The sequence below is a fragment of the Glycine soja genome, chromosome 17, assembly GCF_004193775.1.
Source record: "Glycine soja cultivar W05 chromosome 17, ASM419377v2, whole genome shotgun sequence".
NCBI lineage: Eukaryota > Viridiplantae > Streptophyta > Magnoliopsida > Fabales > Fabaceae > Glycine > Glycine soja.
Genome location: NC_041018.1, coordinates 8,309,750 through 8,326,812, shown reverse-complemented (window position 1 = coordinate 8,326,812; position 17,063 = coordinate 8,309,750). Strand labels below are relative to the sequence as shown.

Here is a 17,063-nt window from a genome sequence, read left to right as displayed (position 1 = left end):
ATTTAAATTATTAAAAAATATATATTATATTATATAAAAATATTTTTAATTTATTTAAAATTATTTTTTTATTAAATGAATTTTTTAAGGGTTGATTAAATTAATTTTTTAATAAAAAATGATATTATTAAATAATTAATTTTATTATATTATTTAATTTACTTTAGATATTTTTTAGGTAAATATTTTTTTAAAATTTAAATTTTGTATGATAATATATTTATTTTAGTAAAAGAATTAAAAAATTTAATATAATTATTTTATTAAATATAATTTGTTTGTTTATGTCATTAGATTTAATTAAAAATGATAATATTTTTTGTTTTAACAATTTATTTATAGAAGAACATTATATTATATTATCAATAAAATACTTAAACAATCACATTTGACTAAGTAAAAATTTAAGATGAAGATATGTTAGGGTAATTGTTTCTATTATGATCATGTTTTCGGCAAATTTCATATTTTTTTTACTTTCCCTTTCATTTTCGTCTTCATCCATCTAAGTATGAATGCAAATTGAAACGAGATGACCCTTTGCTCCTCTTTCTTCTTGGATTGGATTGAAAGTAAAATTTAACGAATAAATAAAATAGATTCTCACCAGCCAGCATGAGTGGTTTCTTTAAATGTTTGCAGTTTGAGAACCGCAAAGAAAGGATGTGCCCATAAGTTACTTGTGTTGTACGCACTTACAATTGAGGGGTGTCTGTCTGGAATGAGAGAAAGGTTAATTTGCGGAGTAACATGTCTTCTCATGAAATTGAGACTTGTTGGTTCAACATGTCTCACCAATAAAATTGACATGAAATGAACAACTTATAATCTCTTTTTTCATTCTGAAAAATCATCATGGACGTTTGCTGCATTAATTACATGGGAAAAATCACAGTCCAAATTGACAACACTTTGAAAATTTGCACTAGTCTCTAAAAAATTAAATGTCTCACCAGCAAAACTGAAATGGATAACTCAGAATCTCTTTTTTCACTGAAATTATAATGCTACATCAGTTACCAGGAAAAAAGAAACATTGGATTCCAATACACATCAACATAACAAAATGCTCATACAATTATAAATAACACAAAACACACTTAATACAAATGCACAATTTCACACAACATACCTTCATAAAACAGATTCAATCTTATTACTATGTTATTCTTGGGAGAAACAAGCACCTAGACCATTACTAACTCGAGATTAGCCTTCATTTTTCTAAATGGATCAATCACTCATAACCAAACTGGTGTTTATCTTCAAAGTCCCACCCCAAATACCAATGCGAGTTCCTAATGACTGTTCTTTTAATACACTCAAGTGTAGAATGCACAACACCCTTTGGCAATATTTTTTTCAATCTCTACAATTGAAAAATGATGATGATGTTTGCATAATATTAATGTGCAGTGAGCAATACTCGTATGTTGGCCCTATAGAATTATTATGTACCATCAATAGAACAACAACCTGCTTCAATCCACTATCACTCTTACTCATGATGCAATTATGTATTACGGGTAGTGGAACATACCACGTAAATGTGGGTTTTTGGGTTACTCATTTACTGGAACAAATCCAATAAGATTCTTCGGGATGTACCATGGACAAACTAAAGGATTTAATTAACCAAGTTGCACCTATAGAGATTTCCCCTTATGGAATTCACGAATCATCATTTCCAATAGTTGGATTGTGCTAACACTTTTAGCACGTCTTCATTATTTTTTCAATTTTGTTGTTTCATATTCAATTCAATCTTTTGAATACTTAGCATGACCTGGTTGTTGAAGGGACAATTGTCTGCCCAATAGAAATTTTGACTATTTTTGACAAACCAATAACCGAAATAGAAGAAGACATGTATCATGCACAATATATCTTAGATTATCATTAGTTTAGTTTTGTCACATTTGCATTGTAATCGTATTTTTTAATGTTTCATTAGTCTCAGCTATCATCTCAGTTATTACACTTTAAAATTTTGTCTATTGTATAAAAGATGTATCAATTATTTTTTTCACTGTGTTTTTAATTTGTTTTAGTACTACTAACTAATTTTCTTATTTTTTAATTAACAAACATAAAAAAAAAACATTAACAACACATAAATTTAACTACAAAATTACATACAACGTAACTAAAAAATTATACTCTAATTTTACTCAATTTTTTTATTTTTCTTTATATGTATATTTCTCTTTAAAAAAATAAAAAAATTAATTTAATTAAAAATTAATTTTAAAACCAATTAAAAATATTTTTATAAAATATAATATTTATATTTTTTAATAATTTAAATTAAAAAAAGAAAAACTCAAGCACGAAAGTGGGATGGCCAAACCCGACTTCCTACGTGCATGAAGTGTAGTATGGAAAAAAAAAAAATCAAAGCAGTGTAGTAAGTGAATTTGTTGGATAGAGAAGATGCATTCATATAAAAAAAACCTGACTTTTTGAGGTGCAAGACGAAGATGTTCTGTTTTTAATGTGTTTGACAAATTAGTAACACATTGATACTTTAATGCTAAGATAAATGATAAAAAAAAGTTAAAAAAGAATATTGATTAAATGTATAATGTATAATGTATAACTTAATTGAGAAATGATTAGAAATAATTCAATTTTTAATTATAAAATATTATAGATAAAATTATTAAACTTAATTAAAAATTATTTAAAAATATTTAAGATGATAATTATAAAAAATAATTAACATATTATGTAGATATGGGTAGAATGAGATTTTAGATTATTTATTGTCCCTAATTAGCAAATCTTAACTCACTTAACTTAAATTCATGTTTAAATATATTTGAAAAGTGTTAACTCATAATTTAGGTGTTTGATTGGGCTCACATATATATGGAAAAATATCTATTGAGAAAGAATAATCTTTTAAATGAATTTTGTTATTTTGAGAAATTAAAATTATTCTTTGACTCTTGACTAGGATGTGTCTCAAGTAAAAAGAAAAATGATATAAAATTAACAAAATTTAAAAATTATAATAGTACAATATGCTTTAAACCGGTTATTTTTATGATACAATTCCATATTTTATTTTTTAAGGTCCTTTTCATTTTGTATTAATGACCAGTTTATTTATTTGATTAATTAGAATTGTTTTATATAAAAATAGATAGATAGATTACTTAACCCTAGAAGGCTTATTAGGTTTTGGACCAATCTAATTTATAGCCCACTTTAAAAAGCCCAATAGCCGAAACCTCAACAAAAGCAGTGTCTTCCTTCAAATCCGACTGAGCGAAGAAGATATTAGGGTTTTTGAGTGCGGTGCGGCGATCCTAGCACTCTCTTCTGCAGCTTTCGCCGACAGCTTCATTCACCATGGCTGAGCAAGTGGGCTTATTCTCCATATTTTCTCTTCCTTTTCTCCATTTCGTTTTATCATTAGGCCTCATTTGTGTCTTCCGTTGATTTTTTTTTTTTCAATTGTGTGTTGCAGACCGAGAAGGCTTTTTTGAAACAACCAAAAGTGTTTCTCAGGTGCGCTTAATACGCGAGAAAATGCTTCACTTGTTTTTAAGAGTGTTTTGTTGATGCTGAATCGTTTGTTGTTTTTGGTCACTTTCGCAGCTCGAAGAAAACTGGGAAGGGAAAGAGACCCGGAAAGGGTGGGAACCGCTTTTGGAAATCCATTGGGCTTGGATTTAAGACTCCCAGGGAAGCCATCGAAGGTATCTCCCTCTCATTCATCTCTCTCTGTTGTAAAATGTTTATTCTGTGCGATGTGAATCTATTAGGTTATTGTTGTGTACATATTTTTTTAATTGATTATAGATGTTAAATTTTGCGGATGTGGGGCGTTTATAGATTAGGTTATAAACTCACCTTGGTGTATGAAGCTCTCTCTTTTAGGTTGTAGGCTTCACATTAAAAAAGTTCTCTCCCAAACATGACCTTGTTTGTTGATGGCTATTATCTGATAATTTGTGGTGCTTTTTGTTGCAATAGCTCTTAAACATGCATTTCAAATCCAATGTTTGATGTGTTTGCTGTGACTGTGAGCATTTTTATTAACAGTATTCATGGATTATATGCTTGTACTAATATTTTCTAACTAAAAATGTCGATATTTTGGTGTAGTGCAATGCGAGCATTGTTGAGAAATAGTTGTAATCTACTAATAAACAGAATAATATGCATGTGTCTATGTACATGAAAATCCAAATTTTGATGTGAGGCATTACTCATGTGGGCATTACTCATGTAAAGTCATTATCTATGTGTACTTGTATCATTTCATAGAAAATGTCCTAGCTAATCTCTCTTATGTGTATATGGTCGTTTCTGTTTCTAAACCAGGTCTTTTGATTTATTATTCTTTTTTAATACAGGAACCTACATTGACAAGAAGTGCCCCTTCACTGGCAATGTTTCCATCCGTGGCCGTATCTTGGCTGGAACATGTCACAGTGCTAAGATGAACAGGACTATTATTGTTAGGAGGAATTATCTCCATTTTATCAAGAAGTACCAGAGGTATTATTCTCCTGCAATCCTTTTGTGTTCATTTTGTTTTGTTTCGTTTTGTATGTTTGGAGAAACATAATTATAATTCCATTTTCATTTTTATGCTCAGGTACGAGAAAAGGCACTCCAACATTCCTGCTCATATATCACCTGCTTTCCGTGTGAAGGAAGGAGATCACGTTATTATTGGTCAATGCAGGTGAGATTATATAGGAGAAACCTTTTGTGTTTTAACCTGGATATTTTGTGTATTTATAGGTATAGATATCTGTATGATTCTTTTATTTGTAACACTTCTGCAGGCCACTTTCTAAGACTGTGAGGTTCAATGTGTTGAAAGTGATCCCAGCTGGATCTTCTAGCGGTGCAAAGAAGGCTTTTACTGGAATGTGAGCTTTGATTTCCAGTTTTTATTGAAGATAAATGTTACCTTATTAATTATTATATCTGATTTCTTTTCTGGATGATAACAAATATGAAAACCTTGTCAATTTTGGATTTTCTTTGAGGTTTCGTTCTGGCTTTATGTTTAGGATCTTGTTATAATACATTATGGTTTTCGAATCTTATTAGCCTTTCAATTTTTTAAACTACGCAGACTCTTTATTTGTTTTTACCAGTAATATCTTTAGTTTTCATTTGGGTTTTAATTTTGGTAGAATTTGTTTAAAACTGAAGTTGAAATTTGTGCCCAAATCAATCTGAATCCGAATTTTTTTCCCGATGGAAAGTGCGAAAATTAGTTTTGTAACTCAATCAGGATAAATTGAATTTGTTCCTTGAACGATCACATCTGACAGCATTGATGAATTTAAAAACAATGTATGTAGAGGAAAAAAATACTTCGCAGTGAATGTAGAATGATTCGTCTAGATATTTTATCCATTACTAATCCAACCCAAAACTTCTCTAGCCCAAGCGATTCACTTTTCTTGTGTGATAATATGTGAATACTGGTTAGGATAACTGGCGAATTTATCTCATTGGGTTTGCGTGGTAACAGTAGTTTTTGACTGTGTACATCATATCTTAATGCATCCATTATCTTTTATCAATTACCACTGAACCAACCTAGTGTGTAAAAATGTATTGAAGTTACTATAACTTTGTTACGTAATGTTAAATGGGTTTGCTATTTTAATTCCACTCTAGTATGATTTATAATAACTAATTACCCCAAATTATAACAAAGATTGTTTGTTGATATCTTTAAAAGTTATATTAATCTATTTGCTCATTATAAAAAAAATATTTTTTGTAAGATTACAAATGTGTATTCTTTTGAGTCTTGAATATAAGCAAAAAGAAAAATATTTTTTAAACTTAAATATAATTAAATTTTATTTATTGTCTTATTTAATGAGACTCTCCACAATATTCTTAACTTAACAAGGTTAGAAGTTTTTTTATACTTGTATAAAGTCTTAATGAAAAATAGTTTAAGAAAAATGTCTATTTTAAATGAAAATGATATAATTTAATAAAGTAAATTAATTTTTTATTAAGGGAATATATTAAATTGAGGTTCTGAAAAGATTATTTTAGTTCAAAAAAGTCTCGTGGATTTTAAACATTAGGTAAGAATTTTATAACTTATTAAATTTTTTTATAAGACTTGTATGGTTTGAATTTTAATATAATAAGATTTGAATAAAAAAATAAAATCAATATAATTTTTTAATCTTTTAATATAACTATAATTTTATGTCGTCTTATACTAATCTTAATAATATATTCTCATTTTATCTCATAATAAATTAAAAATTATACGTTAGTCTTTTAATTTTTTTATTTACTATAATTATTTCATGATAAATTTAATGATATATTTAAATGAGATATAATAATAAACATATATCATGATAAAAATTTGGTAGGTTTATAATTTTTTTAATTACTATAATTATTTCATTATAAATCTAATAATATTTAAATGAGATACAACAACAAACATATGTCAAGGTGGAAATTTAATAAGTTTATAATTTTTTTAATTATTATAATTATGTCATGATAAATCTAATAATACTTAAATGATGTACAATAACAAACATATGTCAGAGTAAAAATTTGATAGAAAAGCAGAGATGATGAAAACATGATTAATCTTAGTTCATAAGATAAACATTAATTTAATTTTTAAAATAACGGAAAAAGTACATAAGAAAAGACTATATTTAATATTTTTTTATTCTAAGAAAAAAATATCTAACACATATATATTAGAGAATACCACAAAATTTATTTATAAAAAAATCTTTAATTTTTTTTTAAAACTATAACCCAATACATCACCCTAAAATATAATATATATTATGATTGAGATAGGTGGAAGTATATCCTTTTGGGCCTTTGGTCCCTTCACCCATCATTGTTCACCAAACTTGTTCACTAATTAGCCCAACTTTTCTCTCACGAACACGGCCGAAGTTAATGTTTTTAAAAAAAGAATAAACACTTAAATTGTTTTGTAGTGATATTCACTCAATTTACTAACACAAGTCAAAGAAATTATTAAAAATACAGTCTTTTAATATTTACTTTTTCATAGTTATTCAATACTTGTCATTTTAAATAATCTAAACTATTTAGTAAAGTGTAAGGGTGTTCGAAGTTTGTTATAGATAAATTTTTAGACAAAATCTAAACATATATCGAATCCAATTTGATGAGAAGAAACAAAGTGCAACTCAATTCAAATCGGTTAAATGCAATATAAAATTCACCTTGATTTGATTTTCTGCAGTTGATTGGATTTGGATCGATTTATATGATTTTATCTCTTTTTAGAGACAAATACACATCAAATAAACTCAGACAAAATGAAAACTGAAAGAGTTATAAAGGTCTTGCAAACTTAAGAAAATAAAAGTTAATTAATCTATATAAACATTAATTAACGGTGCCTTCAGACCCTGCCTGAATATTGATATAGAAACAAGACCTTTGTAACAAGGCAGGATGTTGCTAATTGGTGTCTTCAAACAGTTAAAGAATTTTAAAAAAATTACTATTTAATGTAAAAGTATAAGAAAATATAAAAAAATTATAAATAACATAATTTTATGCATTTCAATAAAAAAAATTAAAAGTTTCCTAACCAATTAGGACATAATTTTGTGCATTACATAAAAAATAATTGTTTGTTCAATTTTTTTAATTGATTTAGTGATTTAAAATAATTTAAATTGATTTATGAACACTCTTAATAAAGTATATACATTTTAGTAAGACATTTTATTTAATGAAATTTACCCTATCATAACGAGTTGAGTGTATTGGTAACTTTTTGGATTCGCTTCAGTGGAAATGTTTGACTTGAGTCTCAATGGTTGCATGCGTGATGTGTCTGAAACACTGGCAGTAGCATTATTGATCTGGCATGAAATGGATCAAATTAAACTCATGCAATTGTTGTGTTTGTTGATACTGTCCGTGACAAGAAACCACTATGTCGGTGTATGGTGATCATAACAGCTTGGAGCAGATCAAATGATCAATAATGAAACTGTCACCTATGTGTCTATGTCTACCCTAGCTAGCTTGTGAGAACTGTTGTTGTCCCCACAATATTGTCTCATAGTTGCTCTAATTGATACTATGACACCCCAACTCTGGTTGGGAAATTTACCTTTTTTGTCTTGAGCAAATTACCATGTTGCTATTGATGTTGTTGGATCACAATGTTCCACAATTCTTGCCAAGTTGTGCTTTAAAGTTTAAAGTACTTGGCTCTCATTTATTTTTCTTTCTCATATTGGAATACTTATTTTGCTGTTTAATTTAAAATACTTCAATCCCTTTTGTTTGGTGTTGAGTTGACTTTTTTTTTTTTTTTAGCTTTCTCTTTTCTTTTTTTCCATTTTGGTGTTGGCCATTAGCAATGAAAATATCTCACTTCAAATGAACCCTTATGAGGGGCATGAAACTTTTTAAGCCCTTCCACTGATGCCAAAATGCGATGGGCACAAAAACTTCAGTGAACACCATTGTCCCACGTCTTAGTCCAACATCTTCAGTTTTCCCATCAAGACGTGAGAGAGATTCTTATGCATTGCTAGTGTCATGACAACTTTATAGTGCTAAAGGGGTCCTTCCTTTTGGTATGCTTGACTTGACCATAAAGATTTGTATGATGTATGAACATTAAGGTCCTTGTTGTAATCCCAGTTGGGATAGCCACTAATTTTTTTACTAAAGTTCATTCTCAGATTAAAAATAAAAAAAGTCATTTCACTTCGATTCCTTTCTCTTATTTTTACTTATGATTAATTCAACTACGACATTTATGAGAGATGGAGTGTCATACAGCACCCATGCCTACAAAATCATAGGGCTATATTTAAAGGCTGTGCTGACTTGTTTGCACAACTAGGACCTCCTCCGTAGAAACTCGATAGAGAAGTATAATGTGATTAATTGCCTATCATGTTTCCATTGAATAAGTTCTTTATTAGCACAGACCAATAAAATTTGTAAAACTTTGCTTTCAATTCTTTTTGCTCATAATTGGTAACTATAAAATAAAGCAACATGCCATAGTCAACTTGTCTTTTTAACTTATTATGTTACGTACTTCCAATAATTTATGATACACATATACTTCAAAACTAGTGATGATGTATTCCTATTGTATCCATATTTGATACTAATATTTGTATTATGAAATTGCATTCATATTTCGTACATAACCACAATTTGTTTTCTTCTGTGTTGTGAATATCCCTCACTTTCAAAGCTTTATTGTTTTAAAAAGTTTAAGATGCAGATTTAACAGCTTGCTTGATTTGAGAAAACTACTAAAAGTTTAAGTAGCAACACCTTTTGTATGTATTTCATTAAATAAATTTAATTGATTGGACCATTAGAATTTATTGTGGAATAACACTACCAAGACTTTATCTATAAATATCCACATAAAAGAAAAATATTTTTCATAACAAAATTGGGCCCTCTCTAATCCCCTCTCCAAAAACCATAATCACTCTCTTGCACTAGTTTTTTTAAAAAAAAATTATCATATAGAATAACAAAATTTTGAGGATAAATATGTATTTAATATAATATATTTTTATATCTATCTAAACGTTTCAGGAAAGGAAAATGTTGGATGAACATTCATATGTTATCCAATACTTAGAGAAAAAAAATATATAAATATGATAGAGTTTACTATATGATAAAAAGATAAAGATAGAAAAAAAATGAAAAATGTTGATCGAGAAAACTCATTTTCATTACTTAAAATTTTTGAATTAGAAAAAGAATGACACAAAAGGATTGTGAGATCCATATGATCTCAAATTTGTGTTGATGTAATTTATAAAATTATGAGTAATTCATATACTATTACACACAAGTATCCATCCAATAGTCAATTGTTCTAGTTGATAGGTAAATCTTTTCTCTAAAAAGGTATATGAATGCATCTCAACTATTGAAAGACTTTATTTGCTTCTTCTTCTTTTTTAAACTTTTTACGAGAAAAGAAATCAAATTATAGATGACATCTCTGGGATATCATCTCTATTTTCCCGGATATAGCTAGAAAATACAATACTTATGCTTGTTTCTTAAATTATAACTGCAGATCACCATATACCCCGTTAGGAGAGAATCATCATACAAACAACTGCTCCCGTTGAATATTTTAATAAAATAATAAGGTTAGTTTCAAAGTAGTTTAGCAAGTAGAAAAGATGGTATTGAATAGTATTAGTATGATACCAAGTCTAAAAGTTATAAATGGTAAATTGAACAAAGAGGAGGGGAGACCTTTTTTGTTTTCTTCCTACATTGGAGTTTGACCCCTAAAAGCCAAAACCCATATACCTAACTGTCTAGGAATTTATTTAGTTATATTATTATATGAATGCCGTCCTCAAAGGGAATAGTCTTAGAATTTCTTGCAACTACTTATTATGAGTTTTAATACTTTACACATCACTATGATTGGTTACAACAATTTTCTTTTCTCTTTTTAAGAAAATGTCATCAGAACTCAATATCTACATATTATATAATCTTTCTCATTAAGTTACGTGACCTTAGAATTTTATTTTATTTTGTTCAAACAATATTACATAATTTTAATTAATTTCAGTTAACACTACGAGGATAAATGAATTTAGAGATGAAATAATTTTCTTCTCTAACAGTGATTGAGTTTTCAACGAATCAGACTTCATGTGACCAGGTTAAATATATGATAGTTAGCAACGGATTTAGTGACGGAAAATATTTCTCTATAAATATTCTGTCACTAAATCATAACAAAACGAGTAAAATATTTTATTTTTGTGTGGGATTTAGGGTTGGAATTTTTATTTCTCTAAAAGCGTTTCACAAAAAAATAACACATATTTAGCTAGGAATTTAGAGACAAAATTATTCCCTTTTTAATTTATCTGTCAAAATTTGCATAATACTTTTTCTCATCAAATTTGACATTTTTATGAATTTTTCTCTCTCTAGTTTTTTGTGACAGATTTAATCACAAATTTAAATTAATTATTTAGTTAGGGAATTGTTTGGTCAGTAATATTATTTTGAAAAAAAACATTTTAAAGTGAAATATTTTTTAAATTTGAAATTATTAATTATTATATCATTGACATTTTTTCTATCAACTTGAGATATATTTATATGGTTTTATTTAAAACATATTTAAGGCTGATTATTTTAATTAAATGTTTACAGACAAAACATAACATTGGCTTTGAAAAAGAAAATGAAAAACTAAAAATATTTACAAATTTAAGAATTAAAATATTTTTTTTTAGGATTTATAAATAAATTCTAAAAATGAATAAAAAGTGGAACTTGAAGGTGATCTGAAAGTCTGGTCCTTCTCATCTCGAAAAAAAAAAGTACGGTGTCAAATAGGATTAATAAATAAATTCTAAAAAAAAAGGTATAACTTAAAAATGATCTCAAAGTCAAATAATTATTCTACGAAATAAATGTGAATATTTTTTTAAAATCTAGTATTTTAGTAATTAATGATTAACTAATTACATTCTTAAAAAACATGTATAAAAACTATCTCGTTCAATCGATGAGCAGTTGGAATAATCAGTCCAAGCAAAATTGATGTATATTTATTCATATATTTTATTTAATAGTTTTTTTTTAATTTTAAAAGTCCCGTCACTTTAATTTAATCCTATTTAATAAAAAATATTGATAATTAGTAATAGTAAAAATATTTAGTAATTTATTTATATTTATGAATTAGACTTAAATTAAGAAACGAAAATGAAAATGGATAGAACCGTTTGCTAGTAAGTTTTTCTGCTGCATTTTAGATTTTACATAACATAGAAGGCTTTAATTATTCCCAACTAATAGGGTTGGCAAGAGTGAATGTGTATTAGCAAACAAGGACGACGGACATCTCTAGCTGGCATAAAATGATTCTATTGAAGATAATTAATAGTCGTGAAAGGAAAAACAAACTAATTTTATTAAGTTTAATTTTAATTCACTTTTGTATAAATAAATAAAACTGTTTTGCATGATTTTGTTTTTATATGAAACTATAAGTATTCCTCGTGTAAGACAATATTTTTCAAATAGGATATAATTATCATCAACAATAAATTTCTTTCATCAAATATTAACGCAAATATATACTTATAACTCAAATTAAGACATATTAAACTAAAATAATAGTTTATGCATGCACTCAATTGTCCTAGTTTACACAATTATTCATTTACATATAAACATTATTTTATTATTTGACTAGCAAATAATTGACACCATTTTTAATATTGTATACAATTATATTTATTTTGCAATTATTAGTTTATCTTTTGCATATAAATCATAGTGTGTATGTAACATTTTTTATAACACTTTTTAAGTTTTCCCTATCGCATTTTTTATCTTATTTCATATTTCTCTCTTCTCATCTTATCTCTCTCATAATTATAAAAGAATAATACAATCTTATTATACAAATATAATTTTTTTATATACATGTGTCTTAAAATACTTTTTCAATTAAAATAAAAAGTGATAGCAAAATTTGTTTCAATCTTGATGTGCATATATATTTTTGATATAAATCAACATTTAAAATTTCAACATTTCTTAAACAAACCAAGTTATAAGTGGCTTAATTTAACTGGATCGAAAGGGAAATTTTATCAATAATTAACTTACAATATCAGTCAATTATAATATTAAAAAGATTTGACATCTAAAAACATTTCAAAAAGAAACTAAGAGATAAATAGCTTCATTTAACTGAATCGAAAAGGAAAATTTATCAATAATTAGCATTATATATATCACTCAACTACTATAATATTAAAAAAAAGGACATTTAAAATATTTATGGTCAATTATATTTAATGATGTATGTATTCCAACTTCCCACACCAGGCTTCCTTATTTCCATGGAAATTATCTCTACCAAGTTTGAGCTCTGAACACGCAGGCATTAAGCACTACTACTTCTGATGGCTAAATAAAAGCCACAAAATTAATAGAAGCAGGCATGGAGAAAAGAAAAGACATGAAATTCGGGTATAAATATCGCAAAAGATTTTTCACATGGTATATTATGGGAGTGCAATAAAGGGAGAAAAAAGAGAGGAAAATTAATATAAAAAAAGAAAACTAGGTGGGATGACAAGATGATAGGTAAGCATAGAAAGAGACATCATAGAATAGAAGCTTAATATTTTTGTGACCAAAAAAACATTATAATATCAAGAAATCACCTAACAAACTCAACCAACAATTTTGGACCACGCTTTCATAGAAAAATCAGGAACTTAACGGCTCCCCTCTTCTCTCCTTTCCACTTACACTAATATATATATATATATATATAAACACACAACAACGCCACCATTGTCCCAACATATTCTAAGAATCTTCTCTCTCTCTCTCTTTCTATCTCTCTGTGGTATAAGCAACAAAATTCCATCAAGTGTGATCTCTAAATAATATGTGGAGTTGTGTGTGTGTGGAGTACTCTTACTTGATAATTTTCATGTCTGCAATTGCAAGTGCAAGTGCCGTCGAACCGTGCCACTAGACCAAAAAGTGTTTTTGTTGTTGCCACCATGTGTGTGCAAGATGGTGAACAAGCTGGTGAAGATCATATAGAGAAGAACGTTGATAACAGCATAAGAGTTTCATGGCCTTTGCATTGTGATCTCTTGAATGCCCACATGGATAACAAGGAAAAAGACTCTTCTTTTAGAACTCCCTCTGACCAGATCAGTGTTGCAAATTCATCTCCTGTGAGTAATTCCTTCCCCTCATCTTCTCTTTCTTCTGTTCCTTTATAGTGTGTCTTTTTTTTTTTTTTTTTTTTACTGTATGGTAGTTTTAATTTGTAGCCACTCTTTCAGTTCTGTAAGGAGGTTAAGGTTCTAGCTTAGTTGGTTGCATAAATTATTGTAAACCCTGATACTCTCTTCGATTCAATCCAATAAAAAAAAATTGCCTATCATGAATCCTGTTCACTGTTTTTTATTTTAACCTTTTGTGATGCCATGGATTCTTCTATAGTTGTCCTTTTTTTTAGTTAGATTTTTGTTTGTGTCTGCCCTTATGGCTGTTAATCGTTTGCTTGGATTCTTCTTGTGTATCTGTGGAAGAAGAGAACCTGCTAGTGAAATAGTATGACCTCTAAAGGTTACTTGAGCTTGAAATTCTCTCAGATGTGATTATCAAAGGCGGCTGATGTTAGAATTGGTTGTGTCAGAAATTAGTTAGTTAGTCTCCGGGGATGGAGATTAACTTTTTGCGTACTTGGTAACATCAATGTGGAAATTTATTGAGTTGTCAATTGAATCAGCTTGCATTGCTCGAGTGTAAATCATGATTGCTGTTTCTAAATGATTCTTATTTGTTAGCACAATTTGTTGGTTCATAAAATTGAGTTTGGTGCTTGGTACAATTTCAGAATTATATTCGTGTTTGTGTACTGGAGAATACTCATCTGTTTCTTACTTTTCATGCTTTTTCTTGAGTTTGCTTAGCATCTTCTTTTTGTTAACTGTTTCTCTGCGCAAGGCTCCTTTCATCTTATAGCTCATTTGCATTTTCTTCTGTGGTACATTTTAGCTGGAAAGCATATGTGAGGATGCAGAAATTGTGGACAAAAAACAAAACTTAATGAACTTTGTCCCTACTCTTCGGTCTGGAGAGTGGTCTGATATTGGAGATCGCACTTCCATGGAGGATACACATATATGCATCGGAGACTTGGCAGAAAAATTTGGCAATAACGAACTTTACAAGGAAGCTATTTCCTTTTATGGTGTAAGCTATGTAACCGATTATGCTATTTGTTGTCATAAATTTCATTTTATCAGATTAGTCCACCCGACCACCCCTAAACAGTGACCAGCAAGAAGGAAGAAAGTAGTCAATATGGACAAGAAAGGCCAAGCATCTTGTTGTGTTCACGTAATCCAATGAGCTAGAAACTCAAGTCTCAAAGGTTTCCTCTCCCAAAAATTTAGCAAGCAAATGAACATATAATTGGATCTGTATTGAACTAGACAATGACCGTCCAAGTTAGGGATATTAAATACTTCAACCTGGTTTGCAAGATTCGGTGATGAAAATGTTTCCTTTTTTGAACTTTCTCAAAAGGTGATATTGTGGACTCTTTATCATTGTCACCCCCACCCCCCCGCTTCCTCCCCTTTAGAAATTGTATTAGTATAGCCATTCTAAAGTCTGACTTGAAACTTGTGAGTAAAGCAAATTATATAAGCTATAGGAAAATTCACCTCAGAACAAAAGGAGACTGAACATCTATTAGTCATTTTGAATAGGTGGATATGCACCCTATTAATCAGGATTTGACATTTAAAGAGAATTTTTTTTGCTGTGCAGGTATTTGACGGACATGGAGGGAAGAGCGCTGCACAATTCGTTCGTGATCATCTGCCACGGGTGATTGTTGAGGATGCTGACTTTCCTTTGGAATTAGAGAAGGTTGTCACAAGGTCATTTTTGGAGATCGATGCAGAGTTTGCAAGATCATGTTCTACTGAGTCTTCCCTGTCTTCTGGTACAACTGCACTGACTGCAATTATATTAGGAAGGTGAACAAATGTCTTTGCTGTTTTTCGGCCTTTTTGAGGTATAATTTTCATAGCTCATATTTGTGAGGTAATGGCACACTGATTTTGAAGTCAGATGCAGTGCCTATATATCACACTATGCCTTTCCTTTCAGGATTTATTGTTCCCTTCTCTCCACCAATGTTGCAAGTTGCATAAATCATGAATCATAGCAATTAGCTGAGTTATGTTGAATGGATGTTTGATGAAACTATCTCTATGTTCTAAATGAATGTCATTGTCTTGTATAGGTCTTTACTTGTTGCCAATGCTGGAGACTGCCGTGCTGTATTGTCCCGTGGTGGAGGGGCTATAGAAATGTCCAAAGATCACAGGCCATTGTGCATTAAGGAAAGGAAGAGGATTGAGTCTCTAGGTGGATACATAGATGATGGTTACCTGAACGGCCAGTTAGGTGTGACTCGTGCACTAGGCAACTGGCATCTCCAAGGAATGAAGGAAATTAATGGAAAGGGTGGACCATTGAGTGCTGAGCCTGAACTTAAATTAATCACATTGACAAAAGAAGATGAATTCTTGATAATTGGGAGTGATGGGATCTGGGATGTTTTTCGCAGCCAAAATGCCGTAGACTTTGCTCGAAGGAGGCTTCAAGAGCACAATGATGTGAAGCAGTGTTGCAAGGAGGTGATAGGAGAAGCAATAAAGAGAGGAGCAACAGACAACTTGACAGTGGTGATGATATGTTTTCACTCAGAACCACCAGCTCCTATGGTTGTAGAAAGGCCTAGAGTCAGAAGAAGCATATCTGCTGAGGGGCTTCAAAATCTTAAGTGCTTGCTAGAAGGATAAAATTTTCTACTTCTCGGCAACACAAATGATTCTTTTTGAGCTTAGATTATTATGTACATAAATTCATCCGTCACAGTGTTGCTGATCCCTGAGGGGATGTTGTAAGGAAAACACCAAGATGGCAAATTCAAATAAATTTCATGTCATCGTATAATTATTTTCCCCATTGCTATTGCCTTAATGGGAAAGTGATAAACTTGAATTACGTATATCTTGTGAAATGTAATTTATGCATACAATTAACATCGCACTGTGCTCATACTTTTTCTTCTTTTTTTTACGGTCAAGCTCCTCATTGTGGATGGGTTTTGTGTGTTGGTGAAAAGCAAACAAATGATTTATTAATGACAGAGTGAGGTACTCAAAATAATGAGAATTACACCGTTTAATCTTGAAAACCATACACGTCAAAATACAGCACGTATAATACAGTTACAACCATTGTCTAAACAATAAAGAAAAGGAATGCTAGAATCTTTTTTATTATCCTTGGGAATCGAAGGCTCAACAATTTAGGCACTGTTCAACTAGACTTTGAAAACGTATTCCAATAACCGTAGTCTTTTACTCACAAAAGATGACACTCCTTCATTGACCATTTAGGCCACCTAGATTATTCCAAACCATTGTGAACGAAATTAAGACAAA

At 29.4% G+C, this 17,063-nt stretch overlaps 2 protein-coding genes across 3 annotated transcripts; both read left to right on the top strand.

Annotated features, from left to right (window-relative positions):
• The first annotated feature begins 3,210 nt into the window (after positions 1-3,210).
• LOC114391870 (40S ribosomal protein S11-like) lies at positions 3,211-5,094 on the top strand. The gene is made up of 6 exons (XM_028352860.1): positions 3,211-3,369; positions 3,476-3,516; positions 3,607-3,707; positions 4,368-4,512; positions 4,613-4,702; positions 4,806-5,094. The coding sequence occupies exons 1-6, from the start codon at positions 3,358-3,360 to the stop codon at positions 4,894-4,896; spliced, it is 480 nt and encodes a 159-aa protein (XP_028208661.1). The 5' UTR covers positions 3,211-3,357; the 3' UTR covers positions 4,897-5,094.
• An 8,262-nt stretch (positions 5,095-13,356) lies between these two features.
• LOC114393651 (probable protein phosphatase 2C 27) lies at positions 13,357-16,674 on the top strand. 2 transcript variants are annotated; one of them, XM_028355024.1, is made up of 4 exons: positions 13,358-13,763; positions 14,593-14,790; positions 15,373-15,584; positions 15,854-16,674. In XM_028355024.1, exons 1-4 carry the CDS (start codon positions 13,584-13,586, stop codon positions 16,413-16,415), a joined length of 1,152 nt encoding a protein of 383 aa, XP_028210825.1. In that variant the 5' UTR covers positions 13,358-13,583; the 3' UTR covers positions 16,416-16,674. The 2 variants fall into 2 exon arrangements, with proteins under 2 accessions (XP_028210827.1, XP_028210825.1); XM_028355026.1 differs by lacking the exon at positions 14,593-14,790 and having other exon boundaries at positions 13,357-13,763.
• Positions 16,675-17,063: the final 389 nt, after the last annotated feature.